Below are 21,315 nucleotides of genomic sequence, written 5' to 3'. Positions count from 1 at the left end.
CATGCATAGCTGTATATCACATTCATGCAGTGCCTCTAGAAGCCAGAAGAGGGCGCTGGATCCTTCAAGGGCTGGAGTTACAGATGGTTGTGAGCTGCCAGGTGGGTGCTGGGAATTGAACCCAGAACCAATGACAGTTTCTCCATAGCTGCATAAAAGGAGTCTCCCTTTCAATTAAGCTTCCTTACTCTCTATATGCTATCACCTCCCTAGACCGCAGGATCACATGCAGCTTGGGCTGAATGGCTTACAGCTGGAGGTATGTGCAGAAGGGAGTTGGTGGAATCTGAGGTGATCTAGCAACCCTCTCCACCCTCTTCTGTGAGGGAAGCTCAGCAAAGGCTCCCTTGCTAGTAGTCTCAGCTGCTCTGCTGAAGATGCCATGCTGTTAGGCTCTGGGGACAGCGTTTCACATCACCGACTGATGTGGTTGCCTGACCATGGGAAGTCTAACCCTTTTCATGTTCTCGAGTCTTAGGGGCCACCTTCCCAAGAAGACAGAGATTTGGCCGAGGGCCAGGTGGCTCCGTCTTGCTCAGCAGCTGGGGGCTCCTGGGATTGTTAGGCAGGAGCAAGGGTTGGCGTCCAATGGGAAAGAGGATGTGGTTTATCCCGGGATCTGGGGGAAAGCTACCAGATAGGAAGGGCTGAAGTGTGTAGCCGGGCCTCAGCTCGTGGGTCGTGGGTTACAGACCTGGGTATCCAAGCTCAGACTCTGAATTCAGAGGGGAAGGCTGGAGCCAGAGCAGCTCTCAAGGCAAGCGCTGAGACTGGCAGCCGCTTTTATTTTCTTAGTTTCGGGCTTGGGAAGGGAAATAAAGCCCTTTGTGGTTCCCAAGGCCGGGGTTCTCAGACACTGCTCCTTTGTGTGTCTGGAAGCCATTCAGTGGCTTTCCAATGCGGTGTGAGTTAACACTCCAGGGCTCACTTGCAGAGTGGGGCTGGGCGGCTGGCAGGATGTCACCCGAGCTGGAGGAGCCTGGAGAGCAGAGAGCACCGACCGTCCTCCCTGCTAGGGTCTGCAGATCCTGGGTCATCAAAACCTTTGGTGCCAAGTTAGCTCCGAGGCTGGCAGTTACTGTGTCCTTGAGACATGCACCTGAACAGTTGTAGCTGGGGGTGTGTTTAAACACGCCCCCTTCCAGCTAGAGGTGCAGTGATGGCCCGGCTGATGGCATGGTGGATTGCGCTTGGAGTGTATGTCACTGCCTTGAGGGAGTCTGTGACTTGCTGTGGGGCATTGAGTTCCAGGGGGCACCTGCTCGTATGGAGCTATCTTGATCTTGAGGGAAAGGCACACTCCCCTCCAGGTCAGTTGGTCAGGGCAGAGTCTGCAGCAGCCTAGGGAGAAGCCTGAGGAGGGGTGGAGAGGCCCTGTGAGAACCTAGCGGCACCAAAGGAACCAGCAAAGGAACTGTCCCGTCTCAGGAAGTGGCACTGTGCGGAATTTGACAGGACAAAGGGGAAGGGTGTGAGGTGGCTGCAGAGAGGACTGGGGTGCACACTGGGGTGTGTGTGTGTGGTCTGGGGTACACAGAGCTCCTGTGGATGCATGAGAGGGTCCCGTTGTGGGGAGAGCAGCCAGGCTCTAGGCCAGAGTCACCGTTCCATGGCCTAGGGGTGGTGGTCAGATGTACATGGGGAGGGCTGAGGGACGTGTGGAGGGTGTGTGGCAGCTGAAATCAGGGCAGTAGGTGAGGCTTGAGCACCATGTTGGCTTGGGGGGGCCATGCTTGTGCCTTTGGCATCAAGACCCAGCTTTGGAGCGTGGGCAGCCCCAGGGCAGCCTTGGTCCAGGCTTCCTCCTCTGTAAGTCAGGTGGTGTGTGGAGTCGAACAGTGTCCTCCAATTCATGTCTTTTTGCAGCTGTTGTCCAGGAGGGGTGATCACTCTGGGGAGGTGTTCCAGCCAGCAGGGCACGCCAATGTGGGCGTGGCAGATGTCTCTCGCTGGGTCATGTCTACTAACCCTCACAGGTCAGAAGGGAACCTGTGTCTGGTGGCTTGAGTTTTAGTCCTTTGCCACTGAAGCCTGAGGAGTTCATCTTTTTGAGGGACCTCAGGGGTACCAAAAGGAGAGCAGTGGGACCGGGCAGAGGCCTTCTGGTCCCCCTTGCTTGGGAAGAGTCTACACTTCCTGGTTCTCCCTTCAGTACCTGTGTGAACAGTACGTGTGTGGAGCGGAGCAGGTGGCTGGGAGCCTGAGCTCCCACGGGTAGCCAGCCCGCCGTGCCTTCCGTTTGGGGGGTGGTGGCGGCAGGCTAGATTCGGGGGTGCTCTTGTCCCCTCTCCTCATTTGCTTACTGAAGCTTAGTGGAGAACTTGGTCCTAGGTCCAAGGCACTCCAGAATCTCAGACAGGGGAGCCCTCTCCAGGGAGCCCTCAAGGGAGCCAGGAGTTCCACGTGAAAGCGAGTTTCTTGCCTTCTTCAGCCTCTAGACAGCCTGTGCCCTCCTGCATCCAGGTGCCCATGGCCTCAGCATCTTGGCAGTCCCCCCCCCCATCCCCCTTCTCTGCAGCCTCCAGCAGCAGAAACGGGGCTGGGCCTTCCCAGAACAAAAGGAGGTCGCGTCAGGTTGCCAGCCTCCCTTCTACCTGCTCTGCCGTCCAGCTTCCTTTCTTCTCTTTCTTTTTGTGTGTGCACATGCCTGCTTGTGTGTATACCCAGGCGCGCGCAGAAGCCAGAGGAGGACGTCAGATGTCGTCCTCTGTCACACTCTACCTTATTTCCTTTGAGACAAGGTTTGTCACTAAAACCGGAGCTGGACTGGCAGCCAGCAAGCCCCAGTGCGCGACCTGTCTCCAGCCCCCATAGCACCAGGGTCACAGGTGTGCGTGTGGCTGAGCTGGTCTTCTTCCATGGGTGCTAGGGATTGGAACTCGGGTCCTTGTGCTTGTTAGCAAGCCCACTTACACACCCTGGGTCCTCTCCCCAGCCCCCCATCTTAGTTTTTTTCAATTAAAGCCATAGGCACCGAAGTCCCCGAAGTGGGGTGGGGAGCTGGTGTTCACTGAGGGAAGGTGGTTGCAGTTTTACAAGACTAAGCGTTCTAGGATGGGTGAATATATGAATATAGTTGACAGCACTGAATGCACACTTAGAAGTACTTAGTACATTCTATGGTGTATACATCTCACCATAGTAAATACATTGCTGGAACAAAGCCATTGGAAAGCACTGTGGGCATTTGGAGAGACACTTGTTGGAGTCACTGTAAGCCAGCACCCCGGTGGAGTTATGTCTCTTCTCTTATCTGTTTGCACAGTGTGACCACAGGGCTGTGACGCTTTGCAGCTGGTGTCCTGTGTGAGGCCACAATAGACAGGCCGTTGCCCCTGCCCTGTGCATGGCTGGTAGTGGGTGAGGGTGATACACATTGAGGATTTCCACATACAAGGTGTGCTCTCTTCCTCTTGCATTTGATGGTGGGATCAGATCTCCCACAAGGTGGACCGTTGGCTTTGCAGACATCTGTGTTCTAGGATCCCAAAGAGCCTGCAGTATTAGTGTGCATTAGTTTCCTGTTCAGTTAAGACGGTCATTTTTTGTGTGAGCTAGGAAGTGGTCCCCCACCCCACCCCCGATTAGTCACACTGCCCTGGAAAATGTGAATCTCTCCTTCACATTGACTACCCTCATTCTCTACAGCATGTGTATGCTTTTACTTTTAAACAAATTAGAGCTTTTTTTGTTTTTAGATTTGTCTAGTAGTCTGTATACTTTTTTACTTTGTGAATTTATTTTTCAGTCTCCTTAAAAATTTTTTTTTTAGGTTTATTTATTTCATATTATGTATATGAGCATTTCGCCTGCTTGTATGTGTGTGCATCATGTGCATGCCTGGTGTCTGCAGAGGTCGGAAGAAGGTACCTGATCCCCTGGAACTGGAGTTTCAGGTGGTTGTGAGCCATCTTGTGTGTGCAGGGAACTGGTCCCCTAGAAGAGCAGCCGGTGCTCTTAACTACGCTGCGCCATCTCTCCAGCCCCGACTTTTTGTCTCTCAATGTAGACCATTGTCTCTTCTCTGGTGATTGCTGTGTTGGTTTTTGAGTTTAACGTCCCTTTGATCCCCCTGAAATTCCTAGCTCCTGTATGTGTATGTTCCCATGTGGCTGGCATGTGCTCCTCTCCTGAGTGACTGCTTGCCCCACCCACTACACTGCCTACAGCTGGGTGGAGGCTAGATCCCGTTTCCCTGGGGGTCTGCTTGCACTTACGCCCTCTGACAGGCTGCACGTCTACACTATTCTGCAGTCCAGAGCACAGCAAATTCTTTTTCTTTCCTGACAGGATCTCTCATGGAGTCCAGGATGGCCTCGAACTTGCTATGTAGCAGAGGATAACTTTGAACTTCTGACCCTCCTGCCTCCGTCTCCCAGATGCCAGGATGACAGGCGTGTATCACCACTGTGCTAGGGACTGAACCCAAGGTTCCATCCATGCTAGGCAAGCATTCTAACTGAGCTATTTCCCCCTGACCTCCAGAACAGTTTTTGAGGCACTCGGACGGAGGTCTTACGGGTTCCACCATTAGTAAGTCTTGACGTAGGCCTTGAGCAGGCAGGCTTGTCTGTTGCAAGGCTGTGTCCAGGCTGTGATTTATCTGTCCACTGAGGGCTTCCGTGCTGCTGCTCCAAACAGGAAGCTCTTCCCGCCTTGCTACGCAGAACCCACCCAGTTCACTCCCCCGGTTTTCCTTGCGTGAAAACAATCCTGTGGTTGACTGGGCCTAGGCCCAGGCCTGGGGTCAAGCCCTCAGCATGTGTCATCTTGAATTCCCAGAATGCTTTGGCCTGATCAGGATCATTTCTGTTTCAGAGACAAAAGTCTCAGCTCAGAAAGGAGGTGAGCGATGGAGCAGGCTGGAGCCCAGGCATTTCATAGTTCTCCACCCTGGGGTCCCAGGGCTCTTGAAGATGTCAGGGCAGGGTCTGTAGGAAGGGCAGCCTGTGGGCCCTGACCTGGAGCCCTAGACCTGGAGCTGTGGTTGACGCTGGGGCCCTCCCTGCCTAGTCAGCCCTGCTGTGGGCCTGGGAATGAGGCCAGCTGGACACTGGGGAAAAGCAGCCCTCCCCCCTGCCTCCTGGGGATTTTGAGGGTTGCCATGGCTCTCCTGGTCCAGTTAGGATAGAGGGGTGGAGAGCAGGCCTCACTCCAGCGGGTGTCTGTCACTTGGTACACATTGTCTGTTCATTTACATGAGCTTTGTATGCGGCACACAGTGTGTAATAGGACATGGCACCAGGCCTTTGCCCAACTTCTGACTGAGTCCGTTTCTGGGAGGGCTTTGTTATGGAGCCGAGTCTCCAAGGCCAAACCAGTGTTTGAGGGTGAGGGGGGAAACGTTGGGCAGGCGAAAGGATGGATGGAGTCCCTCCCTGCCCACTTTTCTGCAGGGTGTCTGCAGAGGCAGAGGTGACCCTCGGGCCCAGCCTTGGGGACTGTCCCAGGAAGGATGTAAACTAGTTTCCAGTTTCAACTCTTAGCATTTTGGAGAGTGGTCAACCTTTTCTTTCCCAGCTCTAATTGTCCCTCTGCCCTTAAGTCTGTCACACCACCATGACCCGGACTGGACCATCTGTGTGGCCAGGAGGGCCCCCCTGAGAACCCGGGCTTTCTTCTGCTCTCTTAGGACTTTGTACAGAAGGAACCTCAGCAGCTGGGCAGGGCGTCTGTGATTGCGTAGTGGCTGGTCTGATGAGATCTGGCCAAACACGGTAGAGCCAGGTGCCTACCGTGAGCCTCAATCCAGAGCTGGGAGCAAACGTGGCAGGGCTAACAGGCAGCGGGCAGCCAATGATGTGCTCTGTTCTCTTGCAGGGAACCCTCCCGTCATGTCCAGGTGAGGCCGAGGAGTGCCGTGCTGAACATGCTCAGGAGACTGGATAGGATCAGGTTCAGAGGCCACAAGAGAGAGGACTTCCTTGACCTAGCCGAGTCCCCAAATGCCTCGGACACCGAGTGTGGAGACGAGATCCCTCTGAAGACACCACGGCCCTCACCCCGGGACAGTGAGGAGCTCAGGGACCCTGTGAGTATGTGCCAGTCCCTGAGTCTTTTACATCCCTTGATGTGGACAGCAAGGATATGATGCCCAGTTCATCGGTGGCCAAGCTGAGGATGGACATGTGAAGATTCGTGCCTGACTAGGCACTTTACACATATGCAGAGGCTCCTGTTACCTGGGTACTGCAACCCAAAGAGCCCCCTGGGACAGATCCTTGTCTGGGTGGGGCTTCTAGACCAAGCTGTGTCTAGAGGCTGCATTGCTTTGTCTTATTTGAGGGTTTTTCTGGATGTTTGGGAAACGTCTCATATAAACACAATGTTGTAGCCTGGCCTGACCCCCCCCACCCCAGGAACATTGATGTGGGGGTGGGGCCGGGTGAGGCTGCTGGCACCCAGCTTGTCTGTCCATGCCAGGGTGTGTGTCACTGACCCAGCCACTGGCTGAGCCCTCATCGGGGCCACACAGTGGCCAGTGGCAAGGAGCTGTTTGTCCAGGCATCAGATATCAATTGAGAACCTTAGCCAGGGCAGGGCTTTGGTGTGAACAAACTGAGGGCCCCTGACTTCCAGAGCTTGTATTTCATGGGTGTGTGGGGCAGGGGAGTGTGGAGTCGAGCTGGGCAAGTGCGTACCTTGCCGTCTTTCCTCGGGACAGGCCTCTTCAGTCTCAGGCTGGCCGTGGTGTGCGCGTCTACTCAATCCCCTCCCTACCACCCCAGAGTCCTTGAGTGTACTTAATGGACATTGGTTTTCCTCTCGGCCCCTGAGCCTGGTAATCTTTCCAGATGTGGCTGCGATCACTGGCCTTCCCCTAGCTCCTGTATTATTAATGCTTCATAATAGGACGGTGACTGTGTACCGCTCCTGGCAAGATTAATAATTTACAAGCGCTGCCTCCTAAGAGCCTGGCTGTGTGCCCTGGACTGCCTGGCCAGGGGGGTGGGGCCATTTGCCTTCCTACCCAGCCTCATGGTATATTGGACCGGTGCTGTTCCCAGAGTTCAAAGGCCGTGGCTAGTCCTTTTGTTTTTGGTCTAGGGGTAGGCCATGCATCTAGCTTGGTGTGTCCCCTTTTGTAGGTGACATACAGAGCAATAGAGGACAGAAAAACTGTATCTTCTCCAGTGCTGGTGTGGAGGTGTGCAAGACAATGAAAGTCTTCGGGCTGAGCATCTCAGGAATGCTCAAGAATTGCCCTGTGTGAACACACACACACACACACACACACACACACACATTCACAAGCATGCAAAGATATATCTATACACACACACGTACACACAAATATACACATGCATACATATATGCACATATATACATACATGCATGTATACACATGCATGCACATCTGTGTGCCTACGCACTTGTGTGTGCGCACGCACGCGCACACACACACACACATATTCACAAGCATGCATACATATATCTATACACACACGTACACACAAATGTACACATGCATACATATATGCACATATATACATACATGCATGTATACACATGCATGCACATCTGTGTGCCTACGCACTTGTGTGTGCGCGCACACACGCGTGCACACACACACACGCGCGCGCGCGCGCGCTACAAGATTCATAGTTTAGTGTCAGAAGAAATCCACTCAGAGGCTGTTCTCCTGGCTGTCACTCTGTCTGCCCATCTGTGTGTCTAGCCAGGATTGTGTAGTAGAGTTGAACTGGGCCTGGTCCCACCTACCTAAGTGTGTGTGTGTGTGTGTGTGTGTGTGAAGTAACATGAGGTGGCATGAAGAGAAGAGAGTGGTATATGGTTCTCCAGGGAGAGCCACCCCAAGTCACAGGCTCACTTGGCCACTTACCAGCTGCAGGGTCTAGGTAGAATGCAGTTTCCTGTTATACAGACTGTAGGTGCTCTTACCCCACGTGGTCTACCACCCTGTGACGTCTGGCCAGCCCTGGACCTCCTGCTGGTGGCATGGCTAAGCGTGGGTCTTACAGAAGATTCTGAAGCTGTGGCAAGCCCATGGCCACATGCAGGGTTGGGGACCCTCATGGCAGACATGGCTTGGGTATTAGTTGATGGTAGTTAGGTAGGAAGTGGCACATTCTTCTAGGCCAGGATTTTGTGGCTACTTTGGGCAACATTTGTTTAGATTGAGACACCTGGTTGAGTGGAGAAGGCAGGTAAACCTGTGACCTTAAAATTTGCATATCCTTCGTAGCTTGCTTGTCTTGACCTCGCAAGGAGAAGGTCCCTGTGTGTGTTTTAGCTCTCAGGGGTGCCATGGTGGCTGAGTTGACCTTAGGCAGAAGGGAGCTGGCTCAGCAGGTGTGGGTGCTATGCTGACGAGAGAAATGGGAGAGGAGCTTGCAGGATATGGGGGTGTTAACCGGAGGCAGAGTATGTAGATTTAGGGGCTACGAGGAGCCCCTGCGAAAGAGGGATGGTGCCCAAGCTAGTTGTTTTAGGGTGACTAGCTTAGAGGTATAGTTTGGAGAATGTGGGCTCTGGAGGGTGGCAGAAGAGCAAGAAGGGACATGCCTGGGCATGGTGCTAGTTGGATGGGCCGCCTCTGATGTGTAGGAAACTCCCTGTGAGGCGGGAAGGTCCCAGGAGAAGTATTGATTTGGGAGGTAGGCTTGGCATCCTGGGCCGCAGCTGAGAACAGCTACTGCAGAGGTCTTGACGAGGTCAGACCTGGGACCTAGGCTCTTGGACCTTTTGGAATTGGGGAGCCCTGTGGGGAAACTGCTCCAGAGACCTGGATGCTAGGAATCATGGGAAATCCCTGCTATGGGTTCAGCCCTAACAGAGTGTCAGGTCACTGATTATAGAGGGACCAGGTGATGCTTTTTGCCCTTAACCTACCCCTCAGTACCCACAGTTTAAAAAGGGGACATGTTGGTGTTTGTTCTGGGCATGGTTTGAGGCTTTTTTTTTTTTTTTTGAAACAGGGTTTCTCTGTGTAGCTTTGGAGCCTTTCCTGGAACTCACTCTGTAGCCCAGGCTAGCCTTGTTGGTTTGAGGTTTACATGAGGTTGGTAACTAGTTGGCCCATTGTTACCATGTAGGTAGATATTAGCACCCGTAAACTAGTGGCTCAGAGGCTCCTCCCAGGCCAGGTCCTTTGCAGGGCCTTGGTCTTACAATAAGTCCTCCCCAGGGACTCCGCCGGGTCAGGGTGCAGTGGTAAATATTCTCCCACGCCCTTGTTGCTCCTTTGGGGGTGACGGTCCTTTGCTTTGTGCAGCTTCCTGGAGAGATTGGGAGCCCAGGGACCAGCACGGAGGCCTCAGTGGTTGGTTGGCTTGATGCCGGCCTCTTAGCCGCAGCCTCACAGTATTATGGGGGCCATTATGTGAGTCTGATTCAGTGGGCTCCAATGTATGCTTTATATTGTGCAGCCCAAGAGGGACTGTGTGTGCTTTAATGGTCACTGGTGGATCCCCCAGCCTTAGCTCTGCCCACTGCTGGTCTGCTGCGTCTCTGTGGCTTTGCCTATTCTTAAAAAAATTTTGGGGTTGGGGATTTAGCTCAGTGGTAGAATGCTTGCCTAGCAAGCGCAAAGCCCTGGGTTTGGTCCTCAGCTCTGAGGAAAAAAAAAATTTCCCCCCAGGAAAGGTGGTATATGTCTGTTTGTTTGTTTTTTGTTTTTTTGAGACAGTGTTTCTCTGTGTAGTTTTGGTGCCTGTCCTGGATTTTGCTCTGTAGCCCAGGCTGGTCTCGAACTCACAGAGATCCACCTGGCTCTGCCTCTTGAGTGCTGGGATTAAAGGCATGTGCCACCGCCACTGAGCGAAAGGTGGTATATGTCTTTAATCCCAGCACATGGGAGGCAGAGGCAGACATTTCTGTGAGTTCAAGAACAGCCTATATACATCTATCTATCTGTCTATCTACCTACCTATCTATCTGTCTACCTACCATCTATCTATCTATCTATCTATCTATCTATCTATCTATCATCAATATCTATCTATCTATCATCGGTCTATCTATCAATCACCATTCATCTATCTATGTGTGTATGTTCTTGTGATTGTCGTGGCATGTGTATAGAGGTCAGAGTACAGTTTGTGGGAGTTGATTCTTTCCTTCTACCATAGGATTCAAACTCAGGCTGTCACGCTTGCTGTGAGTGCCTTTCCTGATGCACCATTTCACTGGCCGGGCGTTGCCTGGTCTGTACATTTTCCTGTAAAAGGACTGGCACAGTGTATAGCCATTGGAATCTGTTTTTTGTTTTTTTTCTTTTTTTCCCTTTTTGTGACTGAATGATGTTCTGTGGTTTGGTCAGGGGGTATATATAGCTTAGCAATGGAGTGGTTGCCTAGCATGTACAAGGCCCTGAATTCAATCCCAAGTGTATCCATATGCTTTTTTTTTTTCTGAAGTGGTGGCATGTGTCTAAGTCCAGCACTTGGGAGGCTAAAGCAGGAAGATTACCCCAAGGCCAGCCTAGGTGATATGGCAGGTTCTGGGCCAGCCAGTGCTACGTTCGTAACAAGACTCTCCCTCAAAAATGAAAGAAAACAATGACAAAGCTCTAAAATAAACAAGCTCCAGGCTTTGGATGGACCACGTTTGTTTATCCACGCATACGCTGGTAGACGTTAGGTTTGTTCCCGCCTTGGGACTCTGACAAACAACAGAACAGCTGGGAATGTAGTTTCTCACAAACAGCTGTTTGCATCTGGAGTCCCTGGGTCTTGTGGAGGCTCTGTGCTTCTGAGGGACTGCTATGATGTTTTTCCCAGGTGACGACGACAACGACGACGACGACGACGACAACAACGAGGAGGAGGCCATTTTCCATTCCCAAGTGCGGGGTCTGTGGATTCCCTTGGTCGAGGTGGTACAGACGTCCCTTTCACCAGTGCTCTGTGGAGCTCTCTGAGGGCTGTTGATCTGCCTCACTCCGAGGGCATTCAAGCTCCCACTGTGGAGTGTGTTGCTGCTTCTAGTGACCTCCCTCCCCACTGAGGGACACTGGTGCCCTCCAGCTTGTAGTATTGCTTGGTCTGTGAGTCACATGCCCGCATAGGCCGCATCCCACTCCTATGAGAGAGTGATGGGGGGCCCTCCAATGGCTGCTGAGAGGCCCCCCTCCAGGCTGTGCAGTTCATCCCCAGGACTGGCCCAGAGGCCGATGCTCCCTCGCCCCCACCTTGGGTTCCCTTCAGCTCCAGTGTCTGCTAACTCAGGCAAAAAAAAATGACACTTCAGCTTGCCTGGCTTTTTACACTCACTTGATTATATTTACATTTACAGTGCTTTTGTCCCAGCCTCAGTTCATGTCCAGGCCCCTGGCTTCCAGGTCGCAGTCACTCCTCCTGAGTCTGAGAAAGGATAGCTAGGGAGCCATGAAGCTTGCAGGATTCAGATCAGAACTTCAGCACAGTACCCTGGGGCCTTGTTACCCCTGTTGGAGACCTTGGTCTCTCGGCCAGGCCCCTTAGGCCTACCTTCACTGCTGCTGGGGTCAGGGGACTCCCCTGAGCTGTGGCTTCTTCTGCATTGAGGCCCCTAGAATTCACGTGCTGAGTGGAAACCCTGAGGCCGGGTGTCGGGATACCCATTCAGGGATGTAAATGGGTGCAGTCAAGTGTAGCTAGCCATCAAGAGATGAACTGGCTGCTTTTGGCAGGAGGTTGCTGAGCACATTAGGTTGACCGATCTGTCTCTGCCCCCTCTGCCCTTCCTGCCAGCCTCCGCACCTGCTGCCTGCCTGTTGTGTGGCTACCCCGCTCTCTTCCAGGAAGGTTGGCTTACAGGCTGGGAGGCCCTGGCTGCTCTCCAAGCTTCTTTCTGACTCTCTTCACTTGGGATTCACCCTTCCTAGCCTGACGTGCCGAGAACAGAGTGGCATCATCGAATCTGGTTTCCTGGGCTGCTTTGAAAACTGGTATTCCCTGTAGACGCCATAACAGTGACCGCCAGGGATCTGGAGTTGGCCTCGCTGCTAGAGGGTTAGTGCATACACCCAGGGCATAAAGAGCTCTAGGATGTCTGTGCCATGCCTGGCACAGTGAGGCTCCTTCCTGGGACCCTCATCTAGATAAGAAGACTGATGCCCTCGGTGGGGATTACTCCCAAGGTCATGCTACAGGCTACCATGGAGGAGCATGCTGGGCTAGGCATGAGGTTCTAAAGCCCTACATAAGCCACTGAGCACAGGGTCTGGAGGTTCTTGGACTCTTCTCTCCTTTCACATACTGACCCTTACCCAGGGTCCCCTCTCCTCTCCTCCATTCCAGCTGCTGTGTCCCATCCCCTTCTATTCATAGGTGGGGATTCTTTTGATTTGGGGCCTTGGGGTATTGCCCGTGGGAACAGATTTGTCTAGAGCAGTTTGTCTTGGGACCACACTCCAAGGCATCCCCCAATGGTCAAAGCAGGGGGGTTAGGATGAGGAGACACGGGTACACATCCTAACTTCGTTCCCACTAGCAACTGACGGTCCCTCACTTTCTTCTACCCCCATGGACATGGCTGTGTGAGGGCTACTTGGAGCCAAGTGACAGCTCCATCAGAGGAAGGTCACACTCACTCCAGAACCTGGCCGGTTGGGGCTTCCAGCCTTCCACTGACTTTCCTTAGGGTTAGTGTCCTTGCTCCAGACCAGATCCCTCAGGTGACAGAGGCCAAGCCCACTGGCTTCTTAGGACTCCCAGGGTCCCTCTTCCCTCCATCATCCTTTGAGGGAATCCTGGGAGGAATCAGTTGTAGGGAGGGCAAGGCTTGAGCGGAGCAGAGTAGGTGGACTGCCCTTAGCATGATCTGTGCTGGGTAATGCTTTTCTTGCACATGAGGTCTCTGCTGTATAACTCGTAACAGTTACCCGGCAGCTGGGTATTTCCTGGGCAGGGCCTCACTTATCCTGCGTGGGCTGTGCCCACTCCTGTGGCCTGGCTCCCCGAAGACTCCTGCCGTACGTAGGGTCCTTGACAAATGGGGCAGCCGCCGGGCCTGCCAAGCCCAACATAGTACTTCTGCCGTAAGCCTGCCGGGGCTGTGAGCGGAGCTAGTGAAATATTTAACGATTTCCTTGTAGGCTAGATCAGACTGCAGTCAGAGTGTGGGGCATTTCTTAGCGACGAGATGGGAACGAGGCTGCAGAGCTCCTGGGCTGCTGGATCCCATTTCAGTTCAGCATCGATGATGACCTCCTTCCTAAGATAGGGCTTGTCCTGACACGATGGGGGCAGGGAGGCTAGGTGTGACTCAAACACACAGAGAATGAGGAGAACTTGTAGAAGGTGCATAGACAAGCGGGCCAGAGAAGAAGTCAGGGTGCACGTGTTAGAACCAGCCCGCGTAGAAACTCTGAGGGAGCGTGTGGTTGTTTCCCTGTTCCGGAGGTGGTGAAGCTGTAGGAGATCAAGAGGAGCGGGGAGAGTTAGGAATTAGGTGCCGGCCAGGACCATGGGTCATGGGGCCCAGAGCTGGGTTAAAGATGAGCACGTCACATGCTGGGCGGTGGTGGCGCACGCCTTTAATCCCAGCACTTGAGAGGCAGAGCCAGGGGGAATCTCAGTGAATTCGAGGCCAGCCTGAGCTACAGAGTGAGATCCAGGACAGGCACCAAAGCTACTCAGAGAAACCCTGTCCTGAAAAACCAAAAAAAAAAAAGTCACGTTTCCTGAAGTTTGCATTTGAGATTGTGTGACTTCCAGGGTCCCTTCACGGACAACCACTTCAGGCATCTGATTACCCATCAGCCTTTGATGTGTCCGGGGCTAGTGGAGCAGTTAAGGGCTGGAGATAGGCAGCCATGTTGGGGTTTGGCCATAGGTTTGATAGCTTGCGTATATAGAGTCCTGCACACAGGCCCCCCGCGAAGTGAGTCTCAGTGGATTCTCTCCTGGCTCAGTATGTTTCGTTTGGGCTTGACTGGGTCTGAACCACCTCTGGACAGATGTCTGCCCGGTGTTTCCAGGCTGGGGGTCATCTGTCCATGTGACTTGGAAGACAGGTGATGCATGTCCTCTTTGGGAATTTTCTGGTCCTGGACAGGGGTGTTGGAGTGCTGGGGTACTTAGGAGCTCCTAGCTTTTCTAGAAAAGGTGCTATTTAGCTGGATTTCATCTTTCAGCATTGATGTGGGGAGTGATACCCACAGCGCCTCTTGGGTAGATCATACCACAGACGTTACTGTGTCTTCAGCCACCCCAGACTTTTCACATGCCACTGTACCAAGGTCCAAATCCCCATAAACTTGTGTCCTGCTAAACAGACAGCTAGAATTGCAGGCCAGGTGCCCGGGCAGGGTATTCACGGACTGGAGAGCTTTGTGCAGAGCCCCTGGTCTCTGCCAGCCCCCTCCATCCCAGGCTATGGCCCTGAACATATCCACAGTGCTATCCCAGCTGGTTTGTCTGTACGTACGTCCTGTTGCCTAGGAGAAGTTGGGGGGGCCCAGGCAAGGTGGTCAGTTCCGCTCTGTGGCTTACAGGGCTCTTGGGTGCCATTTTTGTCATGTCAATAGCAGGGTGCAGCTGTGGAGATGACCACATGAGTTCCCACTATGGCCTGGGAGGCTGTGCAGTGCTGGGTGGGGCTGCTTTCTTTTCCCTGTGGTCAGCAGGATGCAGAGCTGTGTCCAGCGTCTGTGGCGTTGGCAGTGGGGGCTGTGACTAGAGCCAGTCCTTAGCCGCCGGGACAGGACAGTGGTAGAATTTGCTCTCTGGGGAGCCAACTGGAGGGACCTGGTGTGGAGTGTGTTCCCTTTGGATCCTCACAGGCCTTGCTTAGAAACTGTTTTCCCCTCCGATCTCCTCAGTTGTGGGACAGACACTCTTGGGCTTCCATTAGGAGGGTAACTGCCCTGGTACTCCAGGCATCCCAACCAGGATGGTGTCATGGTTTTTTTTTTTTCCCCTCTGTAGTACCACAGTCATTATTGCTATCATCAAGAGGCTTAGTGCCAGCTGGGCATGATGATACACACCCAGGCAGTTGAGGCAGGAGGATCATGAATTTGAGGCTAGTCTGGACTGTATTCTGAGACCATCTCAGAACCAAAACAACAGAAATGAAGTTTAACGCTTTGTTTAGTATTTTAAACTCCCTTTCCATTTTTAAGTGGTTATGTGTGGTGTGCGTGTGCATGTTTGCACGTGTTGGTGTATGTGTGTGAGTGTGTGTACCCATGTGTGCATGTGGAGGCCTGAGGTTGATCTCGGGAATCGTCTTCCGTTGCTCTTTGGCTTTACTCACTGAGGCAAGATCTTTCAGTCAAACCCAGAGCTCATTGATAGTGAATCTTGCCAACCAGTCTGCCCTGGAGATTCCCTGTCTCTGCCTTCTGAGGCTGGAATTACAAGTAGGCTACCATGCCCACCTGGTATTTCTATAGCCTCGGAGGATCCAAACTCTGTCTTCATACTTGTGTGGCGAGCATCTTAACCACTGAGCATTGTCCTCATGTAGGGTTTTGATTTTTGTGTTATTTCTTAAGACCTTGTGTCAGGGGGCTGGAGAGATGGCTCAGGGGTTAAGAGCACTGGCTGCTCTTCCAGGGGTCTTGAGTTCAATTCCCAGCGACCACATGGTGGCTCACAACCATCCATAATGAGATCTGGTGCCCTCTCCTGGCATGCAGGCATACCTGCATGCAGAACACTGTATATGTGATAAATAAATCTTTAAAAAAAAGACCTTGTGTCAGGGCTGAGAAGATCCACACTGTCTGAGATCCTGAGGTAATTGGGTGTGCTGGTACACAGTTGTAGAGCCCATGTTTCCTTATCCCATATCTTCAGGAGGATGCTCTTGGGGGCCCTAGGGCCATTGTATTGACTGTAATATACTTTTCCTTGTGATCCATCTGCAGTAAAACACCAGAGGTGGCGGCTGCCATCGCAAGGCTCTGGGGCCCTCTCTGACCAACTGGGATCAGGCAAGGCTGCTTTAGCAAGGCCCTCTGAACACTTGGTCTTTTCCTTCCAGGCTGGTCCAGGGACCCTCATCATGGCAGCAGGCGTCCAGGACTTTAGCAGGACAGAGTTCGATCGGCTGAATGAGATCAAGGGTCATCTGGAAATCGCCTTACTGGAAAAGCACTTTCTTCGTGAGTACAAGAAAGTACTTATGGGGGGGCGGGGGATGGGCCACCGCTGAGTGAGGGCCGAGCTGGGGAGGGGGGTGCTACAGTATGGACGTGGGACAGGTGTGTATGAGCAAAGGCGTGGGCGGGGGCAGGCATGCGAACGTAGATGTGTGCAGGGGATAGGCTTGGACCAAGAGAGATGGGGACTTGGTTGTCCTCACATGACATTTTCCTTCTGAATATGTGTCTGTTGCCTGTTGCCTCACAGAAGCCAGCCCTGGCCTGTGCTTTGCAGGTAGGATGAGGGAGCAGCTGGAGTCTGGGGAAGGCGTGACATAGTCTGTGAAAACTGGGTTGATTTTAGTGACTCGAGTACAGTTAACTCAGACTTTTCAGAGCTTCTTGGAGGAAACTGAAGCAGTTTGTTCGGTTACGTACGGGGGACTACGGGAGCACTTGGTAGCCAGTTGTCTGCCGGCCTTCTCCTCATGGCTCCTGCTGGCCAGATTTTTGACCTTTGGAGTAAGGAGGAGGTGGTTTGGGCAGAACAGAAGCTTTTAGAGTCACAACCCAATAGCATCTCATGTTGGGTCTTTCTCTTAACTTCCATGTCCTCCTAGTCTTACGGGGGGGAGTAAACTGAGGCACAGATGTCTGAGTCAGCCTACCATGTGGTGAGAGTAGTGAGGACTTAACCCAGCCTGGCTAGCTCCAGAGCTCATGCTCGTGGCCCCGATGTGTGACAGTGTTATCACAGCTGATGCTCTGCAGGAACTGAGGCTATTTTTGAGAAGCAAGTCCAGGAAGAGAAGCGTCATTCCTGCTGGCCCAGAGCTGGTCACTGTGAACCCGAGTCCGGGCCAATGGCAGGAAAGTGTAGGGCTGCCTGAGTACTCACGCTGCTGTGGAACAACTTGAAGGTGCAGTGTGGAACCAGCCAGAGCCCATGGGGATGAGGTGGTGGGGGACTCTAAGGGTGACGGATCATGAGGAAAAATGTCTGAAGTGCATAATCGGCCATTTCTCGGTAGGACAGCATCGTTGGCATCCTAGGATCGTTTCCTACAATTCTTTTCTCAGTGTTGCCCAAGGAGCTGTCTCATCCTGTTCCTTGGTAACTCTTTTTTTTTTTTTTTTTTTTTTGGTTTTTCGAGACAGGGTTTCTCTGTGTAGCTTTGTGCCTTTCCTGGAGCTCACTTGGAAGCCCAGGCTGGCCTCGAACTCACAGAGATCCGCCTGGCTCTGCCTCCCAAGTGCTGGGATTAAAGGCGTGCGCCACCAACGCCCGGCCTCCTTGGTAACTCTTAAGGTGTGGTGTGGTATTTACCCTGACAGTGTGGGTGTGCAGCTCTGGGCAGGGTTTTTTTTTTTTTTTTTAATTATGAAAGATTTTGAATATGAACAGAAACAGAGCAGAGGGGGGTGTCGGAGGCGCCTGTTGACCCTCACCCCTGCTTCTGTAGGAGCAGATTCTAAGCCAGGCTGCCTCTCTCCCCTCCCTCCCTGGGTGTGTTGGGCGAAGCCCAAGCAGCGCTCTATCGCATCATCTGTAAATATTTTAGTAGATAGCTCAATATGTTTTAATGACAAAAGCTGAGAGACCAAGATGGCAAGCAGAACAACAGACAGCTTTTCTTTGATTGCACCAGAGACCGACTGGAGCTCGGATTTCCCCGATAGGCTCCTGGCTTTCGACAGCTCTGAATTGATACTCATCAGGGTCCGTGGGTGGGAGCGGCTGGTGTGTCTCCCCAGTCTTATGGTGCCTTCGCTCTCTATTAATGCCTTCACCCCGGGTGGCTAGCTCACCGAGGCTGGAGCTCCCCCCTGGACTCTGTGGATAGTGTCCTGTGGACTCCCCGTGTCTACCGCCCCTCCTCCACGGTGGTGGCTGTGGTTGGTCTTCGGGGCAGACCTTTGATGGTATTGCTGTCTCTTGGCCTGAGATATGCTGTCTCTGATGTCACGGCAATTGCGAAGTGCAGTCATTGAAGGGACTCTTGCCAGCTAGAGTGTGGCAGACATGGCTCTGGCAGGCCTTGCCCTTCTCCCCTATTCCCTCTGCCTTGCTAAAAACCATTAGATAGCATTCCTAAAGCTAGTTACCAAGGTCTGTTCCCTAAGGTCCAGCTATCGAAGTATTGAAGTCCAGCAATCAAAAACCCACTTTGGCTCACCTAATTAATATGCTGAATTAAAATGAAGCCCCTCATCCTCACACAGGGTTTCCTCCTTTACCTGTGTAAGCCACCATTGGCCTATGAGCCGCATATCTCCTCTCTGTCCAGAGGCAGTCCTTTGTCACCGCCCCCCCCCCAGTACAAATACCCCTGCCCCCTCCCTTGTTCCCTTCCCCTTCTCCCTCACCCTCTGTCTCTTGTCTTTGTCTCTTACTCCCTGCCCTCTGTCTCTCTGGGGCAAATAAATCCCCTTTGTGCTGAGAACTTGGCCTTGGGGTGTCCTGGGATGATGCCGATCCTTTCTGTCATTTCATTGGAGTTTTAGACTGGTCATTTTTGGTACATCTGTAGTTCTTGCTCCGTTGACCAACCAACGCATTTCTGAAAACACATTTCTCTCTGCTCTCTGGTCGTCTTGAGGTGTGATTTGCGGGGGAGAGGCAGGGTACATGGATTTCCTCCCTTTGTGTCGCCGTTTTAAATATGCACAGAATATTTCACCTGAGACCAGAGAGGGTGCCTGCTGTGTGTTTTAGAACAGTGTCATCAGGAGCCCCGGTAACAAAGCAGGATCATGGGGCTGCGGCCTGTGTGTGCTCCTAGTCTGGCTTCTGGGCTGTAGATGCCCTCAGCCCTTGGCTTCTGAGCCTACCTGCAGCAGGACAAGATGTTCGAGCCCCTTCACAAACACTTCCTGTCCCAGTGCTGGATAACCGTTGTTCAAGGCAGCCCTGGTTCTTTTCAGTGGAAGTAATCTTTAGAGGACAAGTGAGGATTACAGGGTGGCCCTATAGCTGTGAGTCCCCATGCCTTGACCATTACAGTGACCAAGGCTTGGACCATATGAGTTCAGATAGGTAACTCTGTAGGAGCAGACCTCCAGGACTCCTGGGTGTCTTTTGGACCTCAGTGGGTCTTTACTGTGTCTTCAACACGTAATGACAGTCTACTTCTCAGAGGCAGCACCAGCCTTACTCAGTTGTTTTACCTGACAACGATAGATGCAGGTCTCAGGACTAGCTGGGCATGGTGGTACACACACATACCCTAGGAGCACTCAGGAGGCAGAGGCAGGAGGACTGTAGAATTGGAAGCCATCCTGGGATACAGAGCTGGACCCTGTCAAAACAAACACCAACATCTGCAAACACCCCAGTGTGGCGGCACACACCCTTCATACCAGCTCTTAGGAAGCAGAGGCAGACAGCTGTGTGTTGGAGGTCAGCCATAACTACACAGTGAGACCCTGTCTGAAAAATAAAACAAAATGCCAGGGCCACCGCCAACCTTGGGACCACTGAGCCCAGCCTGTGTTGGGTGGGTCATGCTGTTTTTGTCCCCAAGAGGATATCTCACTGCAGAAGTATCAGTTCCTTCACGGGAATGCCACTTGCAAGGCTCCTCCCCCTTCATGGTCCTGCCGTCAAGGAGAGCGGGCCAGCTTTGTTTGTTCCTCCCACTCCTGGTGTTTATGGAGATGGCCTTTGTTTTGCTTGAATTTATTTTGACTTTATTTCAGACTTAGAAGAGAGTTACAAAAATAGCACAAAGAATTTCCGCGGACTTTTCACATGGTTATTCCTCAAAGGGTAACATTTTGCCGCACTTATTTGTCAGTGATTTTTATCCGCCAAGCCCCCCTTCCCACCATCTAACCGTCCATATGTTTATATATATCTGAGCGCGCATCAACCCATTGATTTATCTCCCACCCACGTGTCCATCCACCTCTCCTCTGTCTGTCCATCCACCCACATGTCCATCCATATCCCACCCACAAATCCATCTATCTTTCATCTGTCTACCCATCTATCCACCCACACATCCATCCGTCCCTCTCCACCTTTCCGTCCATTTATCTACACATCTGTCCATCTCCTACTTACCCATTAATCCTCCCACCCACACACCTATCCATCTCTCACCCAGTCACACATCTATCCACCCACATCCATCTCTTGCCCACCCACCCACCCATCCATCTCTCATCCACCTACCTATCCATCCATTCATCCATCTGTCTGTCTATTTATATTTTTTTTTCTGAGCTGCCTGATGGTCTGTTTCAGACACAGTGCTTCTGAGTTCCGAATCTAGCCACAGTGTGCAGCGATCAAAACCAGGAAACAATGTTGCTATGCCATTATCTGGTATGAGACCTTATCACAGCCTCACTATCGTCTTATTAATGTTCTTTATAGCACAAGAAAGTTCTGGTCACGAGTAGCCTCTTGAGGCTTCTTTTCTCAGCCTTTGTTTCCAGGTGTTTTTTGAGGCATACGGGTCGGTTGCCCATAGAATGGGCTTGGGTTTAGATGCCCTCTGTAGCTTAATAGAGACTCAGATCATGTGGGTTTTGCCCTGAGTGTCGCAGACATGATAGTGCATCCCCAGTGCCGGTCAGGAGGTACAAGATACTGTCTCATCTCATTCTGCAATGCCAAGAGTTCCTTGTCAGATTAAATTCTTGTCGCTATCTAAAATTATTGCACTGGGGGTGTAGCTCAGGGGCAGAAGGCTTGCCAGGCATGCTCAAGGGAGGCCCTGGGTGCCTTCCTCAGAACTGGGAGAGGGGGTAAACACCCAGTCAAAAAAAACAAACAAACAAAAAAAACTATTTACAGTAGCGTAAGCCTGTGGTCCTAGGGAGGCTGAGCCAGGAGGTCACCTAAGCCCTGGAATTCAACACCAGCCCCGGTAACACAGTGAGACCCCATCTCAAAAGCAGACAATACAGCGTGCTTTATCTGGCTGCACTATCAAGTTATATTTAGAGAAATTGGGTCCCGCTCGCATCCTCTCTGGAGTCCCAATTTTCCTCTAATTTACTAATTCCTTCTACTGATTTTTGTGTCATTACCCCCCCCCCATAGATAAATGTTAGCACACTCACACTTTGCACACACTTGTGTTCTGTCCTGGCAGTCACTCTAGGTTGGTACCAGAGATAGTCCCTGATCTGTTTTCTGTCTGTCTCCCCAGTGTGGGTGTGGCCAATCTAGTTGCCTGTTGGTGACTGATTATACCGTCCCCAGCCTTCTGCACCGGGTGTTAGAAAGAGGCAGCTCTTCCCAGGCCATCTGCACCTTGTGGCTAGGG

General features: G+C 52.3%; 1 protein-coding gene across 3 annotated transcripts in view; it reads left to right on the top strand.

Annotated features, from left to right (window-relative positions):
- Positions 1–21,315, top strand: part of Gramd4 (GRAM domain containing 4) — a 78,965-nt gene that overhangs the window by 29,669 nt on the left and 27,981 nt on the right. For 2 of the 3 annotated variants that reach the window (XM_028878155.2, XM_037197461.1), the window contains exons 2-3: positions 5,821–6,031; positions 15,937–16,057. In XM_028878155.2, the coding sequence (XP_028733988.1) occupies positions 5,821–6,031; positions 15,937–16,057 (332 nt within the window). Of the gene's footprint in view, positions 1–5,820; positions 6,032–11,698; positions 11,955–15,936; positions 16,058–21,315 lie in introns of those variants that run through there. The other variant, XM_037197462.1, reaches the window with a different exon arrangement.

Source organism: Peromyscus leucopus, chromosome 20 (assembly GCF_004664715.2).
Source record: "Peromyscus leucopus breed LL Stock chromosome 20, UCI_PerLeu_2.1, whole genome shotgun sequence".
Lineage (NCBI taxonomy): Eukaryota > Metazoa > Chordata > Mammalia > Rodentia > Cricetidae > Peromyscus > Peromyscus leucopus.
The sequence above is the reverse complement of the archived record's forward strand: the minus strand, read 5'-3'. Positions and strand labels throughout refer to the sequence as shown.